Genomic DNA, 18,601 nt, shown 5'->3' on the forward strand with positions numbered 1-18,601 from the left:
GGTAGGGCGAATAACTCCATCTCATTTTCTCCTTCAACTTAAAAATCGTCCAAAGTCGTTTTACCTTTTTTTGTAAAGGGCATTTGACTTTCTTTGCACATTTGCTTTGTAAACACTGGGTCGGTACTTCTGCCTACATCATGTGTGACCTTTCCGATGTGACTATGTAACGCGTGAACTCCAGTCGAGCTAGTGCAAGACCAGCATTTGTGGTCAAAAAGTATCATTTGTAAATTTTTTTTTTTTTAGAAAATGGCCGATCATTTCGCTAGATAAGACACTTATTCCTTGGCTGGGATCATGTAGAGCCCTTTGAAGCTGCATTGAAACTGCAATTTGGACCTTCAGCCCATTGGCCACAATTTAAGTCCATTATATGGAGAAAAATCCTGAAATGTTTTCCTCAAAAACCTTAATTCCTTTGCAACGAAGACAGAAAGACATGAACATGGATGGGGGATTCAGGAATTTTTTAATTCTGGAAGTGAACTAATCCTTTAAACTTTTAACTAGTAATGAACCGTTTTTCGGCACAATTTGATGAAAGCCTCAAACATTTCAGAAAGCCTCGGTTAGTATTACTACTGGATTAGTATACTACCTATTATTGTCAAGTCAATGTTTTCTTTTTACAGTGTGTTTCTTTCAGCGGTGACGACAGTAACCAATCACAGACGAGCCTGTTGATCAAAGAAACCGCAATGGTGAATCAGAGAAAATTTAAATGAGTCTCTAGGCCTATCTCCCACTTCGCTGATCGCCAGCAATGACACATGAAAATTAGTGGTAAGTAACATTACCTTATATTCAGAAAGAAGCTTTACCTTTCTTATGCACTAGTGTGAAATAAATCCGCTCATACTGCTCGATTCCCCAGAGTTTTGTTCAGTGCGAGCTCATCAACTTCTGCGTTCAGGGCTTTTGCAATGATTGATTATAATTGGAGGGACGTATTGTGATAGCTTCTTGTTTATATTTTATTCAGCATTTGATAGATAGTTTTATTGCTAAGAGGACTGATGTGAAGTTAACAGTTGTCAGTGTCTTGATGTACATATGTACAACAGCTATACAGTAATTCAAAAAAAAATTTCGGCTTGTTTTAAACTGTGCAGTTACTTAAAGGGGTCATATGATGCTGCTAAAAAGAACATTATTTTGTGTATTTGGTGTAATGAAATGTGTTTATGCGGTTTAAAGTAAAATAAAACACATTATTTTCCACATACTGTACATTATTGTTTCTCCTCTATGCCCCGCCTTTTTGAAACGCGTCGATTTTACAAAGCTCATCGGTCTGAAAAAGCGAGGTGTGCTCTGATTGGCCAGCTATCCAGTGCGTAGTGATTGGCCGAATATCTCAAGCATGTGACGGAAATGTTACACCCCTCACATACTGTTGATGCCGTGTCCGGCCGGAGCGACGAGACAAAAACATTAAAACCCATTACAAACAAGGCATTTGTTGCATCCAGTGGAGACATAATTACTGATTATAATGACTTATACTGTCTTTTTACGCGCTGCGTTGCATTGCATTGCATTGCATTGCACCGCGTCAACATAAAACTCTGTCTGCATTTGTGATCAGAGAAACAACAAACAACAACAAAAGTGCTACTGCCCAAAACTCGCATTTGAATCATCAGTGGCAAATCCTTTAAATGAAAACTTACTTACAGACTGTGAATCAGAACTGCCGGCATTGTAGTCTAACGTTACTCTCCCAGGATCAGTAAACAGTCCTCCATAAAATGTGCTGCACACATCGGAATATTTGGGGTTAAACTGTTCTGGAACAGTGTTGTAATAAATACAACTTAACCACTGATTTGTAGTCGTGTCCTCTTTTGGAAGACCAAGCAAAGTAGTTTCGCTTTCACAATGAAGCACACAGCATCTTCACAACATGGCAGCAGCGTCAACAATACTACAGCGAGACTAAAAGTTACGCCTTTTTTCTTTGCGTGAACATTTGGGCGGCATTATGCAAATCTTCCCACATAGTGACGTAGGTATGTGGGGGCATGTTAGAACGAGCCGTTTTAGGTAGGTGTGGCTGACTCTGAACTTTTATAAAGAATATCTCTTTGGATATCTTTCTGTAAAGTCTTTGCAACTTTACAGATCTTCTTTATGCACCAAGAGCTTGTAACACTCCAAAGAGAAAGGAAAAATTGAAATCGCATCATATGACCCCTTTAAAAACGGTATGCAGGTGCCAACATAAAATAAATACAGTACATGAAATGAAATGATTTTTTCACTTTTTATTTTGTAAATGCATATTAGCTATAGCATGTTATATTGAATGATACCTCCAATTAAATTATTTTATTGACATAGCAATGTTTAATTAACCTCCATAGTGATATATGCCAGACTTCTCCTATCATTTAGTCTGTTTAAATTCCACCCCTCCCCAACTGACTGCAAGATTGCATTAATTTTTGAGTCCAATGCATCTGAAAATCAAACCAGCAACCGGTGAAAGTCCCCAGTCCCGACCCTACATTTCAAATTAAATTTTTTTGAGATTACAATATCGAGGAAAATGTCTATAATTTTTTTTTGGTCACATGAATGGCAGCTGTTTATAACTGTAAAATATATTGTTTTTAAACAATATCAACAAACTAGTTATTCAAACTAACATCAATAATTTAGCTTCAAGTTCTTTTCAGATACACGTTTATAAAGTATGTTCAATCCAATTGATAAAGCCATGTCTTTTTTTTGTGCGCCTATTATAATATTTCACAATGACTTGACTATTGCATTTCAGAACACTTTCCTAAACTCCAAAGTGTTCTTCAGGCTTTTAGATGTTTGTCGTGTTTTATTCTAAATTGTTTCTTACAGACAGAAAACCTGCAATTATCTTTGGAAGACACTCTTGGATCAGTTATTATCTTTAAATACAGGACTTAACCACTCAAATTTATGTTCTGAAAGAACCCATTAGGTAGCTTTATTTAACCAATTCCTTTAAGTGATTTTGATTCCCTGAAGCAAAAGATATATTTTTTTCTCCCATGCTGTCATAAAAGAGTGAAAAGTGAGACATGTCTGAAAGGTAGAGGATCAGACATACCAACTCCAAAGAAAGAGTTTCTTTGTTGCCGATGCTTTCAGAAGACCCACCTATAGGTTGAGATGAAACGCTAGTGAATCCAGTAATGCGTTTAACTCAGAGCTACGCGCTTGACACCATCAATACACCTTTCACTTTCAAATTTTTTCAAGTGTCTGTGATCTTTATACTACCACTTGGGACAAATAACAATGATGGTATCAGCTTTCGCTTGATGTTTCATGCTTGATAAATAACGTCCCAAAGACCAGTTTCAGAGTGCCTATTTCCAAGACCCTATAATTTCACCAACAGTCTAGTTGAGTAGTTCCTATCCACCCTTCCATTCATAAAGCTCAAAGTAGCTTTTAGTGGTACAGTTAGTTTATTGAAATCTTAAATTTGTGTCCCAATCCAGATGGGGTATCTTTAGCTCTCACTCAAAGGCAGTTCCCTGTTACATCAACCAATAATTATTATATAGCATGTTCTTCTCCTGGGTGAGGAAGTGCTCTGGTCACTGGGAAGTGAGCCAGAAACATCTGCTTATGTATCTTCAAATATCACATTGCTAAAGCTAATGAAGCTTGGAGGTTCAAATATGCACAACTACAATTGTAGCCCTCAATAAAAAACACTTGACACCAGGTTGCTTAAGGGTGACTGGCCGAAGTGTACTGTATAGTTTGCAATATCAGTGGTCCTGGCAAGAGGTCATCCTGCTTCCAAGCAGACCCTCAGCCGGTGGATAGTTAATGCCATTACTGTTGCCTATGAGTCCTCTGATCTCCCCTCACCATTGGGGGGTCAAGGCTCACTCGACAAGAGGTGTGGCGGCTTCCAAGGCCTTTCTGGTAAGAGTTCCTATGCAGGACATCTGCAACGCTGCAGGATGGTCTACGCCCCTCACATTCGTCAGGTTCTATGACCTAGATTTGCGAGCCACTCCAGGCCCCTCTGTTCTCTTGCCATAGCTGTGCCCTTCCACACTAGGCAGGGATTTGCAAGTCTGGCGGCGTGGACATCTCGTTCCCCTAACGTTTTCCGACACAGCTCGAGTTCCCGAAGGGGAACGTCCCAGGTTACGTATGTAACCATGGTTCCCCGAGGGAATGAGACGCTGCGTCGCAAGGCCATACTTCCGGCATCCCGGCTAGAGCTTGCTTCACTCCTAAGAAGCTAGCGCCGGCTGCACCTCACATGCTTTTAAAGCTTCCTGGTCATGACGTCACCCACCGCGGATGTCTCGCCCATCGTTCGACTGATTACACATATGATTCAGAGCTTGGTATCGCTGAAGGCGTTCCCCTAGCGTTTTCCAACGCAGCGTCTCGTTCCCTCAGGGAACCATGGTTACATACGTAACCTGGGACGTTTTTTGCCCCAGGAATGGTGTAGTTATAATATTCACCAGCAGGGGCTCAGTGATTTTACGGAATAGAAAATTTCTTTTTTTAATGATTATTATTGTTTTTCTTTTTCTCCATAATCAAAGTCGATGAATTCCAGTGTTTCTTGTTTTCTCTAGAAGAAAGTCAGTAATACTTGTCTGAAATAACATGAGGGTGGTAAAATGGTGACAGAATTTAAATTTTGGGGTCAACTGTCCCTTTTAGAAATCATTATAGTAGAATGTTAGTGTCTGTAATGGCACTGAATACACATATTAACTAGTAGCTTTCTGTAGACAATTAATGCAGATGTACAGTATCTTGTTACTTTTATTAATGCCTACAATTCAGGCCATAATGGCTATTATAAAGTAAGATGGTAACCACAACAAGAGGGTCAGAGAGTGTAATGAGTTTAACAGAGGCCTACTTGGCTGAAAGACCAAGTTATTTCTTTCGTTCTCCATCTTTGTTACTGCAAAGTGAAGTCACCATAACTTAAGTGCTGTGTCATTTTATGGCCCTATCACACAGCTCATAAAATGAAAACTAAATCACTCACAAGACAATATAGACTTTTAATGACCTACACAGCAAACACAAGCATGATTTCATCAGGTGGACACATCTTGAGCTCTCTGGTTTTGAGATGAGGAATGAAAAACTCTCCATGCTGCTCGTTTTGACAATTTTTAAAAGGAGGACATAAATGAACAGAACCTGAAAATGTTACAAAAAGACAGACTCCACCCATACTTGCACTGTCATTAAACTAAATGTTAGTAGCAGTTTGAGTCACTTGCCTGCTTAGTGGGTTGTAAACACAAACATAGTTTGCAAAAAGGTATGTTTGCTGGAGACTTCACTGCAGGAGGTGCGACGACACATTTAGAAAGAACTGTTGTCAGCAGCAGAGAGGAAAGTGTTCATGGCGTTAAAAAACACTTTCAGTTCACTCAAAAAATTTTATTTACTCATCCTCATGTCATTCCTAACCCATGTGCTGTTATTGTGGAACACAGAAGGAGACATTTCAGATGTTTTTCCTCTGATACTCCTGGCTTCCAACGAACTGTTAGCTCAAGAATCAGATCACTGAGGCAGTGAGTTGAACTCAAGAACCAGATCAGTTCATTTACGAATAATTGTTTTACACTTGCATTTATTTATTTAGCTTTTATCCATTATTTTAATGACTTACAAATGAGGAAGATCACAAGCAATTTACCAGTGACTCAATTCAACTAACACAACTAGTTCAACTCAATTAGCTAATTCAGTTTTAGTCCACAACTCAAAGCTGAACTATTAAGCTTGATTTATACTTTTTTTGTTGAAAGAAATTAATACTTTTATTGCGCAAGGATGCATTCCATTGATTTAAAGTGACAATAAATACTTTTACATTGTCACAAATAAATACTTGCTTTCTATTCATCAAAGAACCCGGAGAAATATATATTAAGCAGCACAACCATTTTTAATCGTGATTATAATAGGACATCAGCATACTAGATTGACTTCTGAAGGATCATATGTGATACTGAAGTCTGAAGCACTGGCTGCTAAAAAAATCAGCTTTTTGTCTTTCAATTTAAAAAAAAATAATTTTCATTATAAACATATTTCACAACATTACTTTATTTACTTTATTTTTGATCAAATAAATGCAGCCTGAGCATGTGACTTCTTTACCGACTCGAAAAATGTTTGAGCAGGTGTGTACATGGTCACCGTAAATGATCATTGTAAGAAACCTTTCACACTTTTTCACAAAATAACATGCAGGTTTGAAGCAACATGAGAGTGAATAAACTATCAGAATTAAAGGAAGAGGAAAAATCCTGTCTTGGAAGAAATGAAATGTCTGAGTGTAGGTTGTAATCAAACACATGCTGCCTACAGCTGATATTGTGATCTTTCTTTTAGATGTCATGCCATGTCTATAAAACAGCATGTCTTCATTTTTTCAGCAATGCCGTATTTTACCAGGTCAAAGTTGGCTTTCCAGAGCAGAACATGTTAAAACAATGCTATTCAAATGCAATTACTGTTCAAAACTATTTAGTATGTCAAGGCACCACTTTAGAAAATTATGCATGATTGAGACTAATTCTGAAAATTGGAGATGTTGAAACAAACTTCATGTTCAAGGAGCACTTAATGATACGCTATGTGGCTCAAATCTTCCATTATGTGTGCAAAGGGATCTTCCACTCAACCTGGTCTTTCTGCTTCAGTTAACAGTAGTAGGGCTATATCATATATAAAATCATATATGGGCTGCCGCTGAACCATACAGTATATGTTATTATGTAAAGATTTAGGAGCTGTTGACTGCCGCACATAGCTGATCGTGATCATACCTCAAGACTACTCTTGTGTTGTAGACTAGAGGGTATGATTAATTGGGTATGCACGTTTCCCATGCACTCAAAAATAAATTGGGAAAAACTCCAGCAGCAGCCTCGGAAAGTGTGGGATAGCTGTTTGAGAAGACCTAATTTAAGGAGATAAAACATGATGAAAGGACCATAATGGCAAGAAATGCTTATTGATGAAGATGCTCTTACAGGGTACTGTACAAAATGTGCGCCCCCTTCTGGACGCTTTGTGAACTTTTCATCGTAACCCCCACACAAGAGGGTAAAAATGTCAAAGTCAGATGTATTTTCCAGAACGTCTTTTTATATATTCTTTATTAGCTGTTTCTGGGTGAAGCACTTACAAAAATACACACGTAAAGAACCATAAACTTGTTTGGCCTGAAATAGTACATTTTATGAAAGCCTCACACACTCTCCGAACAGACACTCTGAACAAACAGAGTCAAAGTGGCCCCTGTATGTGCATTTCTCAAGGAAAAGAGTTAAATATGCTCTCTAATGGTCAGGGGCATTTGGATCCATCATGTTTGTTGTTATGGACAGCAGGGGGTTTTCCGTTACCACACCAACCTGCTGAATCTGTCTTCCCCCTAATGTTTTTGTATATGTTTTTCTGGGAGAAATTCAAATGCACCAGACAGTCCAAAAAAGTGAGGAATTTGTAAAGACGACCAGACAAGGCTGAAATTGGAAGTGATTTTCAATAGCAGTTTTGTGATGGCTTTAAAACATTTTGAAATTATTCTATTTAGAAATTTGCAATTAGACACTTTTTATCTGTCTGAAAACAGAAACATGATGTAAAAATAATTCACATAGAAGTTAGCTTTGTTTTCTAATAGCGTGTTAGTTATGCGTTAGTATTGTTTCGTGTAATCCATCTATCTATCTATCTATCTATCTATCTATCTATCTATCTATCTATCTATCTATCTATCTATCTGTAGATACAGTAAAAAATTACACAAAACACATTTGCAATGCTAACAGCAAAAAAACACTTATGTGATTATTGTTTAATTGTTGATGTTTTTAATTTTAGATATAGATAGATAGATAGATAGATAGAATTCTGTGTGAATTATTGTTTACGTCATGTTTCTAAAGATAACAACAATACATAGGGAAGTCCACATTATACAGTCTACCTAAAATGACATTTTTCGACCCAAATTTAGGACTTAAATGCATCTTTTGAAGCTTTGAGGGGAGCTTAACAAGATCTAATCATGGGTCTAAACACTCAAAGAAAAAGCCATCCTGAAGTGACATGCCAACAGTGGGCAAATGTGCTTGGTAATTACAGCCTTGCGATGAGAGGGGAGGTGCTAGTGTGGTAGGTGCTTTTTTAATGATGCAAGGGCCAGATATGGTATAAAAACCCTCATCATTGTGCTAGGCAGCAGCAGATCCTGTCTGGCTCTGACCTCAAGGATATTCAGAAGTGGGAGCCGCGGCTGTGTTAAATTTTTTATTTATTTGGAACCCAAGTATGCCGGTAGGTGTCAATTTTTTCCCCCCTTTTCTTTGGTTTTGGGGAACTAGGCGATGATATTGAATGACACCTATCAGCAGGTGCAGATGGGAGGGCGCTCTTATTACTACTTTGAGTTATAGTTTAAACAAAGTTATTATTAATGGAATGGAAGCTGAAATCATAGTTTATGGTTGTCAGCTGTTGTTTACTTTAAATATGGCTGAACCAATTGTTCCATTAGAATGTTTCAGCCTTCACCAACAGCAGTTTTCTTTACATCATCACATCTAACTCTTTCGATTCCATTGCAGATTTGACCTCAGAGAATGGAACTAAGAGTAGCAAGCATCCTTCTTCTCCTGGTTGCCTTGACGGCTGCCCATGGTGAGAGATATGTTGTCAAGAAGGTGATGAAGGCTCCCCAGTACTCAGTGAAAAGCCATGGTATGTTTAAAATTAAAAAATGCTTCTCTTTGCTTTCTGCAGGGCACTGAAGATCTGTTTCTGTCTGTCATGTTTGATCTAAAGACGTAATAGATTAGCGTGTGAATGCTACATTGAATTTTAATGCAGGCAAAACAAATCTTAGGGAAAAATGATGTATGCACATAGCAAAGCTATATGAGTAGAAACCAGCACACTGATTGGTTGCTGATACACTGTGCTTCCTCCAGTAGTATAATGCAACCTGTCTAAGTTTTGAATATTCAAATTGTAGATTCATTGTAGGCAAAAACATGTCATGCCTTTACAGATGCATCATATACTATAAAGTCTGTTCTGCTGTCTCTGATTGTATACTGGAAGTCATTTTTTAAAATCATTTTAGTTTAGGTAGCAAAAAGGCATTTTACATAAAACTGATCCTTTAGTTCCATGTAAAACACGTACATCTTTGTCCTCTCTCTCCATATGTTTCACCAAGTTCCAGTCTGGAGTGTTGAACAATAAGTTAAAGGATGTATGAAAGATTCAGTATGTTATCTGTGTTCTGTCTATTTTCTTATATTGTGTTTAACTGCATGGTTTGATGAAATCCGCAAAGTTCAAATATAATGATTGAAGTCATCCTTAGATTGGTATTACTGTACAATAAAATACTGTACAGATTTGTATGATTTGTTTGAGTAGAAGCAATTCAGTGTTTTAGATATGAAAGTATACGCACATAAAAACCAACCAACTTTTAAATGTTATGAACAGCTATTTAGAATTAGCTTCTTAGAGACATGTTGAAAAGTGATTTGTCTGGGTGTGTCACAGCAAAATCTAGACATCTGTTTTGTTTCATGTAAGCTGTGCCTAGAAGAATGACTTTTGGTATGATGCAGTTTACAAACCAATAGAATTGACCACATGAAGGCAATCATAAAACAGGAGCCCTAGCCGCATATATACAGTATATATATATATTAAACAAGGATTATATTCTCCAGTGGAATTATAAAATGCACAAAAAAGAATGTGTATTTTAATGCAATACAGATAACTGATGGTTCTGATATTAGTATGAATACAAAAATATATAAAATACATGAAATACTAAAGTACTTTGTCTCGTAAGGTCTTTGGATAAATGTTCTGGTAGGCCTTTGTCCGGTCAAGTTTATTTATCAACATTATAGCAATAAAGCATGCAATTGCAGGAAGTGAAATGTTTCTGAAGATAAATAACAGAATTACAGATATAAGATTTAAAGTTAAAATTTTACATTTGAAGCAAGCACTTTTTTCACAAAAATTAAAAAAAAAAGTTTTATAATTGAACACAACTCTTTGTATAACTGTATACATATAGATTTGTTGTGAATCAACAATATATCAGGTCTGAAATTTTCAAATGTATTATTTAAAGTTTTCAAATGTATTATTTCTGATGTATGAACACTTTTTTATAAAAGGAGCTTGAATAAAAAAGGACTTTATAGTGGATCTGTAGAGCATACCTACATACTCACATTCAACTCGATACTGGCTTCCTGCTTCTTAGGAAAACAACTCTATTTCAACAAGCCTGTAGTTATATCTGTGAAACATTCTATAGTCCAACACTTCCCAAGGAGGCAGAAATGTGTAAAAAGGTACTATATGATTATAGGACCACTTTTAGTCAGACATTTCTAAAATCTGTCCAAATGTTATCTGTCCAGATCTCTAGCAACACTGTATATTATCAGTTTTATACTGGTATATTGTACTCGTAGTATATTATACTTATTTGCAGTCAATCTAATTTAGATCACATACAGTACAGAATTGCATGAAAACATCAATTGGAATGTGACAATTCTACCTATAACTGATTATCGCCACTGATGTACATAATGACTATGAATATTGCCACTGATATACTTCTTGTTTTATTCCAGTGGTATCTGTAGCAGGAGAACCAGGCATCCCTGGTGAGCCAGGCCCACCTGGACCTCCTGGCCCCTCTGGAGACCGAGGAGAAGATGGTGAAGGACTGCCAGGGCCACAGGGACCCCGTGGACCAGCTGGTCCTGCTGGTTACTCAGCACCTGGAAAACCTGGTGCTCCAGGTGGACCCGGCAAACCTGGAGCCACAGGTGCACATGGACTTAAAGGAGATTCTGGTGCACCTGGTACTCAAGGCCCCAGAGGCATGCCTGGTCCTGTTGGTATCCCTGGACCAGCAGGCATTTCTGCAACAGGCAAACCTGGACCAGCAGGTCTGCCAGGAACAATGGGACCACAGGGTGCGCCAGGTATTAAAGGACATCCAGGTATTCCAGGTGCACCAGGACAAAAAGGAGAAAGGTGTATTGGGGTTCAGGGGCCACCAGGTGAGAGTGGTCCAGCAGGATCAGTGGGTGCTCCTGGAAAGCCTGGTGAGCCTGGTGTTGGAAGACCTGGCAAATCTGGACTTCCTGGTGAACCAGGTAAATCAGGCTCACCTGGCCATGATGGGGAACCTGGACCCATGGGTCCATCAGGTCCAAAAGGTCACACGGGTGCTCCTGGAATTGGAATGCCTGGCAAGCCAGGTGAGAATGGTGCCCCAGGTATGCCTGGCCATGCTGGCCCCAAAGGTCCACAAGGTGCAACTGGTGCTACTGGTGCTCCTGGCATTCCAGGTTATGGGAAACCAGGTGAACCTGGTGCAAAAGGTGAGAGGGGAGTAGCTGGTAGCCCGGGTACAACAGGTCCGAAAGGTGAGCCAGGTGCTAAAGGGCACACTGGATATCCAGGTGCTACTGGTCCTATGGGTCCAGCTAGTCCTCAGGGGTCAAGAGGTTTCCCAGGTGAGAGGGGAGCAACAGGTGATAAGGGTGATCAAGGTCCAATGGGACCTCCAGGGCTGAAGGGGCACAAGGGAGAACAGGGACCCCAAGGCATTGAAGGCAAGCAGGGTTATCTAGGGGCAACAGGCCAACCTGGTTCAAGGGGAGTTACAGGTGCTCCTGGTAACAAAGGAGATGCTGGTCAAACAGGCGCTCCTGGTACCCCAGGAACACCCGGACCTGCTGGACAAAAAGGTCTTCCAGGATATCCTGGAGCAACAGGTGAAAACGGAGAGGCAGGAGCTCCTGGAGCAAGAGGCCCTGTTGGCCCAGCAGGTCCTTCAGGCCCAACTGGCCTTAAAGGTCACCCAGGTCTCCCTGGATCACCTGGCCCAGCTGGTTTGGCTGCCAAGGGAATTCCTGGGCCTCAGGGTCCACCTGGACTTCCTGGATCTGATGGACCTGCTGGATTTACAGGTCCTGCTGGACCTCCCGGCCCTGCTGGTCCTCCTGGTGAGGTCATATTTGAGAAGGCCCAAAGTGAAACTACATTCCCAGTTCTTGTCAAAAGTCCTGTGTCTGCATTCACTGTTGCAACTGTGACACCTTATCCCCCATCTGGTACCCCAATTAAGTTTGATCAGATTGTGTATAATGCAGAGCAGCATTATGATCCCGAGACAGGCCTGTTCACCTGCCAGATTCCAGGAATTTATTACTTCTCCTATAGCATGCATGTGAATGGTGCTAATGCTTTAGTGGCACTTTATAAAAATGGTGATCCAGTCATGTTCACCTATGATGAGTACAACAAGGGATTTGTGGACCAGATGTCTGGTAGTTCTGTCCTTCAGCTCAATGAGCAGGACACTGTATATATCCAGATCCCTGATGATGAGGCTAATGGTGTCTTTGCCGCTGATAATGTCCATTGCTCTTTCTCTGGGTTCCTGATTGCCTCTACGTGATAAGGTGATCCAACCACATCACTTATGAAACATCCCTATTTCTCAAACAGAATATCCTGCTCTGCAAACCTTGATGCACAACAGACTGTGCTATTGTTCTGAGAAATACAAGCATCTCAACTTGAAAATTCCAAGCAGTGGTGCCAATAAGAAGGAAGTAATTTATGTAACATGTTATCAGGGATAGAAATACAGTTAAAACCTTAACAATTTAATTTTTTGTGTGTGGATCGAGCATGTGAAATTGTGTCCTGATAATTTCCTGTCTTTTCCTTGTTGTTTTTTGTTTTGTCTTTTTGTTTTCTTGTTGCTGATCACAATGGCTAATTAAAATCTTTGTGTCTTATTTTTACTGTTATGGCTGTCCTTATATTCTTACTGATTAAACAGAGAGAGTGCTCTTCCTGACATCCTTATATTTGACTTGAACATTGTGATATGGTGAAAATTATGAAAAACAAACTCACAAGCAAACAAATAAACATCTATAAATGTTATCCCGTATGATTCATTTTGCTTTGTAAACCATAATGCCTAAATAAAATAAAATATTTCCTATAGAGTTCCTGTCTGTGTTTGTGTTTTAGTATGCTGAATAATTTCATGAGTCATTTGTTGTGATTTTTTTTTAAAACAAGGGTAACTACAAAGGGGTATGCAATGCAACGGAATTACAACAGTACATGTCTAAATTGATATATTTCTATTTTGTGTTGGTGGTTGCAAAAAAAAAAAATTTATAATGATAATAGAAAATTCTGTAGTTTCAAGAGTAGTGCCTTAAAAACAGAAGAGGGAAGTAAAGGATTATGCTTTGATGACTGTGTTAAGTTCACCCAGTCAACCAAAAGATGTGGGTTAGGTGGAGAGACAAGTCAAACAGAAGACGCTGGGTGGAGGCAATCAGCTCGGAGCCACAAGCCGCAGGTACTGCATTTGGAGGGTTTGAGGGAAGTGGTTGAATTAAAAAAAAATGAAGACAAGAGCACCTGGAGGGTAAAGTCTTTACCATCTATGAGAGCCACAAGTTTAACATTGCCATATATAAGATGAACATCCAGCATTTAAACTAGAAACAAGAATATTGGGTGAAAACACACCCATCTTGTGGTTGTTAGATTAGTGGTGGAGTTCATTTTGGAGCGCAGAAAATGCATGGTTCTAAATTATCTTTAGCTTCTGTGGTAGGCTAAAAAACTCAGAGTAGTGTCTGTTAACATTCATTTTATACTTAGAAAGCATTTGGCTTTTCTTGGAATTTAGAAGAACGGCATTTACCAGTGCTGAGGATAAATACACAAACACATAAAATGTTTTTCATACCTTAAGGTCTTTGTGATACGAGAAAGAGGTGGAATAAAGCCTACAAACCCTCAAATAATCACATCAATGTTTTATCAGGGTGCTGTTGTTCAATATATGTTGCCACAATGGGTTTGATGGTAGAGATGGTGATGGAAGGATAGAAGACCTCAACCAACATATGTTTCACATTGTTCTATTGTAAAAATCTTAAAATCACATTAAGAAATTATATTATAAAGACAATATTGCAAAATCAATACTCAAACAAAACTCATATATTGTCTGTCTAAATCCTTTATTTTAGTTTTGAGTGCCCCTAAAATTAAGGGGTAAAAGAAGCATTGTGAACGATTTGCACGCAGTTACATTCCATTTAAAAATCAAGTAGAGATGGTGCTGAAGTATTTACAGGAAAGAAAAAGAAAATCTACTTGATTGCACCGGCAATTTTTCAAACATTTGTGGAACTCTGCTGGAATAAAAACCACTTGGACTGCATTACACATGACAGGTCAAATGTTTTGATGTTAAACATTTCAGAACATCATTCTCATTGAAACAGGATTATTTCCAGAAAGAGAGAGGAAAAAAAAAAACTTCAGTTGATACCATTAATATTAAGAAAGAAAACATGATAAAGCCATTTTCAACATCGTAAAATCCAGCAATGACAAAAGCCAATACATAATGCATATTGCACAATGCAGCTGCTGAGGTTTTGAGCACCTGTTTTAGTGATTCATGTAATGATGACAGTAAAATCAAATGAGAACTGACCAGTAACACCTGTAAATTGTTCAATGACGTTGTTTCTGATAGCTCCTTTTCCCACACGCTTGATTTACCCAATTGTACGGCACCAGTACCTTCAACTAACATTTTAACTCAATGTCCTTACGACACTAACATAGTTCACCTACAAAAGAAAATTAACAAAAAAAACACAAACATTTGAAACAAGCAATGCTCTATTTATCTCATTCATCCACACACACCCACACAAATGTTACAAAAAATTATGAAAAACATGGGGGAAAATGTGCCTTTCACTTCCAATCATTCCATCCAACTTCCTTCCTTCAAAATGCCATATACAATGTAGTGGATGGAACAGGAATGGATGAAAGTATGGGAGAATACAGTTTGAAATGTCATTGGTTTTTGTACAAATTTTCCATGTTTGTGCTTCTCGGACATCTAAAACGGGCTTTTCACCATCCAGCTTACTCTGTGGCAGCGGCTGGGGCATCTGAGCTCTCTGCGGCTGCTGGTTCCTGAGGAGCAGCCTCTGCTTGCTTCTCCTCAGCTGGCTTCTCTTCAGCTACCTCATTTGATGGTTTTTCCTCTTTGTTTTCATCTGGTTCCTCAGCTTTTGGTTCCTCAGCTGGAGCCTCCGTCTTGTTCTCTTCGCTGGAGGCCTCAGGCTTGGCCTCCTCAGATTCAGGTTCAGCATCCTTCTTCTGTTCACCATTCTCCACAGCCGCTGCTGCCGCCTCTCCACCTTCAGCATCCTTTTTGGCACTCTTCTTAAAAGAGAAGCCACTAAGTTTGAAGGGTTTCTTAAAGGAGAAACGCTTTTTGGTTTTGGCAGGCTCACTGCTCGCCGAAGCAGAACCGTTTTCTTCTGTTTTGGCTGTGTCTTCACCATTCGCAATGGCGGAACTCTCCACTTCACCCTCAGGAGCAGCTTTCTCTGCACCTCCTTCCTCGGCCTTTCCTTCCTCTGCTTTTACCTCCCCATCAGCAGAGTGCTTTCCATTGGCCTGCACATCCTCCGTGGCTGCTTCTGCATTTGGAGAGGCATTCCCATTGATTTTAGCATGGCCATTCTCCTGTGGGAATAAGAAAATGCTTCATATAAGCGGTTTTTGCACCGTAAAGATTAAAAACAATTGTTTGCATTAATTTAGCATATTTACAACATACTAAATACAAGAGGCTGTATGAAAAACACTATCTTGAGTCTATAGGTTCCCCACGTGGGTGAAGTGTCATGCACTTTGTTTGGCTGATGCTGTTGCCATTTAAAGTGCCCCTATTATGGGTAATGAAAGGTTCATATTTTGGTTTTGGGAGTCCCCAACGACAGGTTGACATGCATGCAAGGTCAAAATACACTTTCATGGTCTAATAATATGCATTTATTTTTACCTTACTTGCTCAACGACTCCCAAATGATTCACTCAACGATTAATTTTTCCAAAACCCTGCTTTGCGTGACGCTAATCTGCGGTGATTGGTCCGCATCTTGCCTGTAATGCCTGATAAAGCAGCGTTTGTGAGCGCAGTGCTGCTTTGTGAACAGCGTTACCGGGGAAACAGCTATTTTTACTGCTCTAAAAGCTGCACCTAGTGGCAAAGAATTAATTAGCATTTTCATTCAGACCTGTGCAAAGGAAAATACCAACAAGTGGGCGGGCAATATGCTAATGTTTCATGTTGACGTCAACATAAAACGGCTTGGGATTCACGACTGGTTTCAATGTTTCAGAGTCGACTCTTTATTTTGAGAGACAACTTTATACACGGTGCACTTTCAGATTTAAAACTTTGCAGGATGTTTTCATTCCCTTAGAGTTGTGTTACACACTGCATGAAAGGTAATTTTCAAAAATCCATAATAGGGGCACTTTAAATGAAAGCGTTGCAAGATGGACGAGTAGATCCACCAGCCCTGATCAAACCGAGGAGATCATCGTGTTAAGTGCAAACACAGTCTTGCAAGGCCACTTCTCATATTAAAGCCATTTCTCATTAAATCCATGGATTGCGTCTCATGGCTTATTTGTACTTCCATTTTATCAAGAAGATGCGATAAAGGCGTGGTGATTTTACCGAAATGGCTTTGCACGACGGAAAAGCTTGATAAAGCTACGAAGATGTTCCTATTTAACTCGTTTTAAAAAATCGGAATGGAATCACCGAATTGTACCGTATTCGTAATTATACGATTTTAAAAGAAAAAAATGTACTTGCCGTTTAAACGCACTGATTGCATTGGGGGGTCTAACGTTATTCCAATCAACGTGCAAATTAGAAAAATGTAATTTACACTAAATGTAACAAATGTATGCTCATCATTCAAATTTTATACAACAATAACGTCGATATTTAATACAAAGTGCTGGTTTTGAGTGGAAAGTGGATAGTCCCTTTGTTGATCGACTCATTGTTCATTTGAACCGACTTGGTTTTTGGTACTGCACACCCCCTCAAAACATCACACGCCTGCACATACATAATAATTAAAGTTATTACCTGCCCGTTTGACTTATTCGCAGCCTCGGCTGGTTTTTCGGCAGCAGTCTCGTCTTTTGCTCCGTTTTTGGAGATTTGCGCTCCCATGCTTTCACACGCAACAAAGAATCGCAGATCAAATGAATAAACAAAGAGCGCGAGCTTTTCCCTCAGACGCGTCGCGTGCTCGCTCTCAACAGCGTCTGTTTTCAAATAAAACCGCGGAAAGGAGATAACGAGAGGTGAAGCTGTGATCAACTGATCGAGAATAAATACTAATTACTGCACTTTCTCAAATAAAATATATTATTTTGGGATAAGAGATGGAGATAATGAAATTGTTCTCTTTTGATAATGAGATGCTGGATACAACGCCCAAATACCCCTGACGTCACAGAAGAGCGGCGTGAGCCAATCAGAGGCCTGCGCGAAGCTGGGGGGAGGGGTTACACTCACGCACTGGAGGGGAGGAAGGGCTCGCAACCAGCAACTGGTGATTCAGTACCAGTGTATGCAGTCACAAAGATTTTGCTTTTCTTTTTACTGCTGGTTTTATATCTTTCTCTCCTTTGATCTTTGCGGTTGTTGTTTTTTTCATAACCCTGTCTCTTAAAAAAATCTTTCTTTTGGTTTATTCAAAATATGAAGGGAGAAAGTAAACACCATAGATTTAAATGGCTGAGTATGCATTATGCTACTTTATCTATAGACACTACATAGGCCAACACAAAGGTTTGTAAACATTTCATTTGCAACGCTCCAACCTTGGATTTCAATTTTCCAATATAAACATTCAGTCACACACTGCATGCATGAAGAATTCTTTCTGAGGAATCCTGGTGACCTAGATTCAGTCACAGTTTATTGTCAACCCAGACGGAGCTGCTTTGAATGCACTGAAATAAAGTGTGCTTTCACATCACCATACTATCTCACGTCACCATGGCAACTGCTCAACATCACAGCAGATTGCTCATAAACAATAATAATATTGTAAATGTGCAATGGTGAAATATTTGGTTTACGTCTGAACGAGTGAATGGTCTGCCTGAGTAATCCAGGAATAGGAGGGAAGATTTATATTGCATATTAAGCTGATTTATGTTTTGTTAAACAGAGAAACCCTAAAACATTAAAGCCTAATAACTACACCAAACCGGATTGTGCAAACTGGACATTTATCTTTAAAAAACATACATTTATTATAAAATTTAAATAACAGGAAGTAAATTAACAGTATAATACAGATTTCATACTTTAGGGAAATATGTTAATTGTGGCATTTGATCAAAAATGATCTAAAGTAACATGACCATATTTACTTAGAATTTAACCAGTGAAGCATCACAAAAACATTTTGAAAAGTCAGCTATACATAGCATGAAGTGACTCAACAAAATCTTGATGAGTATAAAAATTTAAATATTACAAAATCTCACAACTGTTGGCCGGTGCTACAGCAACAGATGTTGATTTAGGGCGAGAGTCCACTGGCAGAGTTTCATTTTCTAAGATTAAAAC

At 39.1% G+C, this 18,601-nt stretch overlaps 2 protein-coding genes across 2 annotated transcripts; one reads left to right on the top strand and one right to left on the bottom strand.

Moving 5' to 3' along the window:
* The first annotated feature begins 8,271 nt into the window (after positions 1-8,271).
* On the top strand, positions 8,272-13,070 carry LOC107564946 (collagen alpha-1(X) chain-like). Its single transcript, XM_016250121.1, has 3 exons — positions 8,272-8,349; positions 8,640-8,772; positions 10,698-13,070. The coding sequence occupies exons 2-3, from the start codon at positions 8,655-8,657 to the stop codon at positions 12,536-12,538; spliced, it is 1,959 nt and encodes a 652-aa protein (XP_016105607.1). The 5' UTR covers positions 8,272-8,349; positions 8,640-8,654; the 3' UTR covers positions 12,539-13,070.
* A 1,051-nt stretch (positions 13,071-14,121) lies between these two features.
* LOC107564947 (myristoylated alanine-rich C-kinase substrate-like) lies at positions 14,122-17,347 on the bottom strand. The gene is made up of 2 exons (XM_016250122.1): positions 17,102-17,347; positions 14,122-15,675 (listed from the first exon to the last, which is right to left on the bottom strand). The coding sequence occupies exons 1-2, from the start codon at positions 17,186-17,188 to the stop codon at positions 15,067-15,069; spliced, it is 696 nt and encodes a 231-aa protein (XP_016105608.1). The 5' UTR covers positions 17,189-17,347; the 3' UTR covers positions 14,122-15,066.
* Between the last annotated feature and the right edge of the window lie 1,254 nt (positions 17,348-18,601).

This window comes from Sinocyclocheilus grahami, unplaced genomic scaffold, assembly GCF_001515645.1.
Source record: "Sinocyclocheilus grahami isolate Dianchi unplaced genomic scaffold, SAMN03320097.WGS_v1.1 scaffold972.1, whole genome shotgun sequence".
NCBI classification, from domain to species: Eukaryota; Metazoa; Chordata; class Actinopteri; order Cypriniformes; family Cyprinidae; genus Sinocyclocheilus; species Sinocyclocheilus grahami.

What these genes read in the sequence shown, in the direction of transcription:
- LOC107564946 (XM_016250121.1), top strand. Translation starts at nt 8,655, where the DNA reads ATGGAACTAAGAGTAGCAAGCATCCTTCTTCTCCTGGTTGCCTTGACG. An exon ending in GTACTCAGTGAAAAGCCATG is followed by an intron (nt 8,773 to 10,697) that starts GTATGTTTAAAA and finishes GTTTTATTCCAG; the next exon opens with TGGTATCTGTAGCAGGAGAA.
- LOC107564947 (XM_016250122.1), bottom strand. Translation starts at nt 17,188, where the DNA reads ATGGGAGCGCAAATCTCCAAAAACGGAGCAAAAGACGAGACTGCTGCC. An exon ending in CGAATAAGTCAAACGGGCAG is followed by an intron (nt 15,676 to 17,101) that starts GTAATAACTTTA and finishes TTATTCCCACAG; the next exon opens with GAGAATGGCCATGCTAAAAT.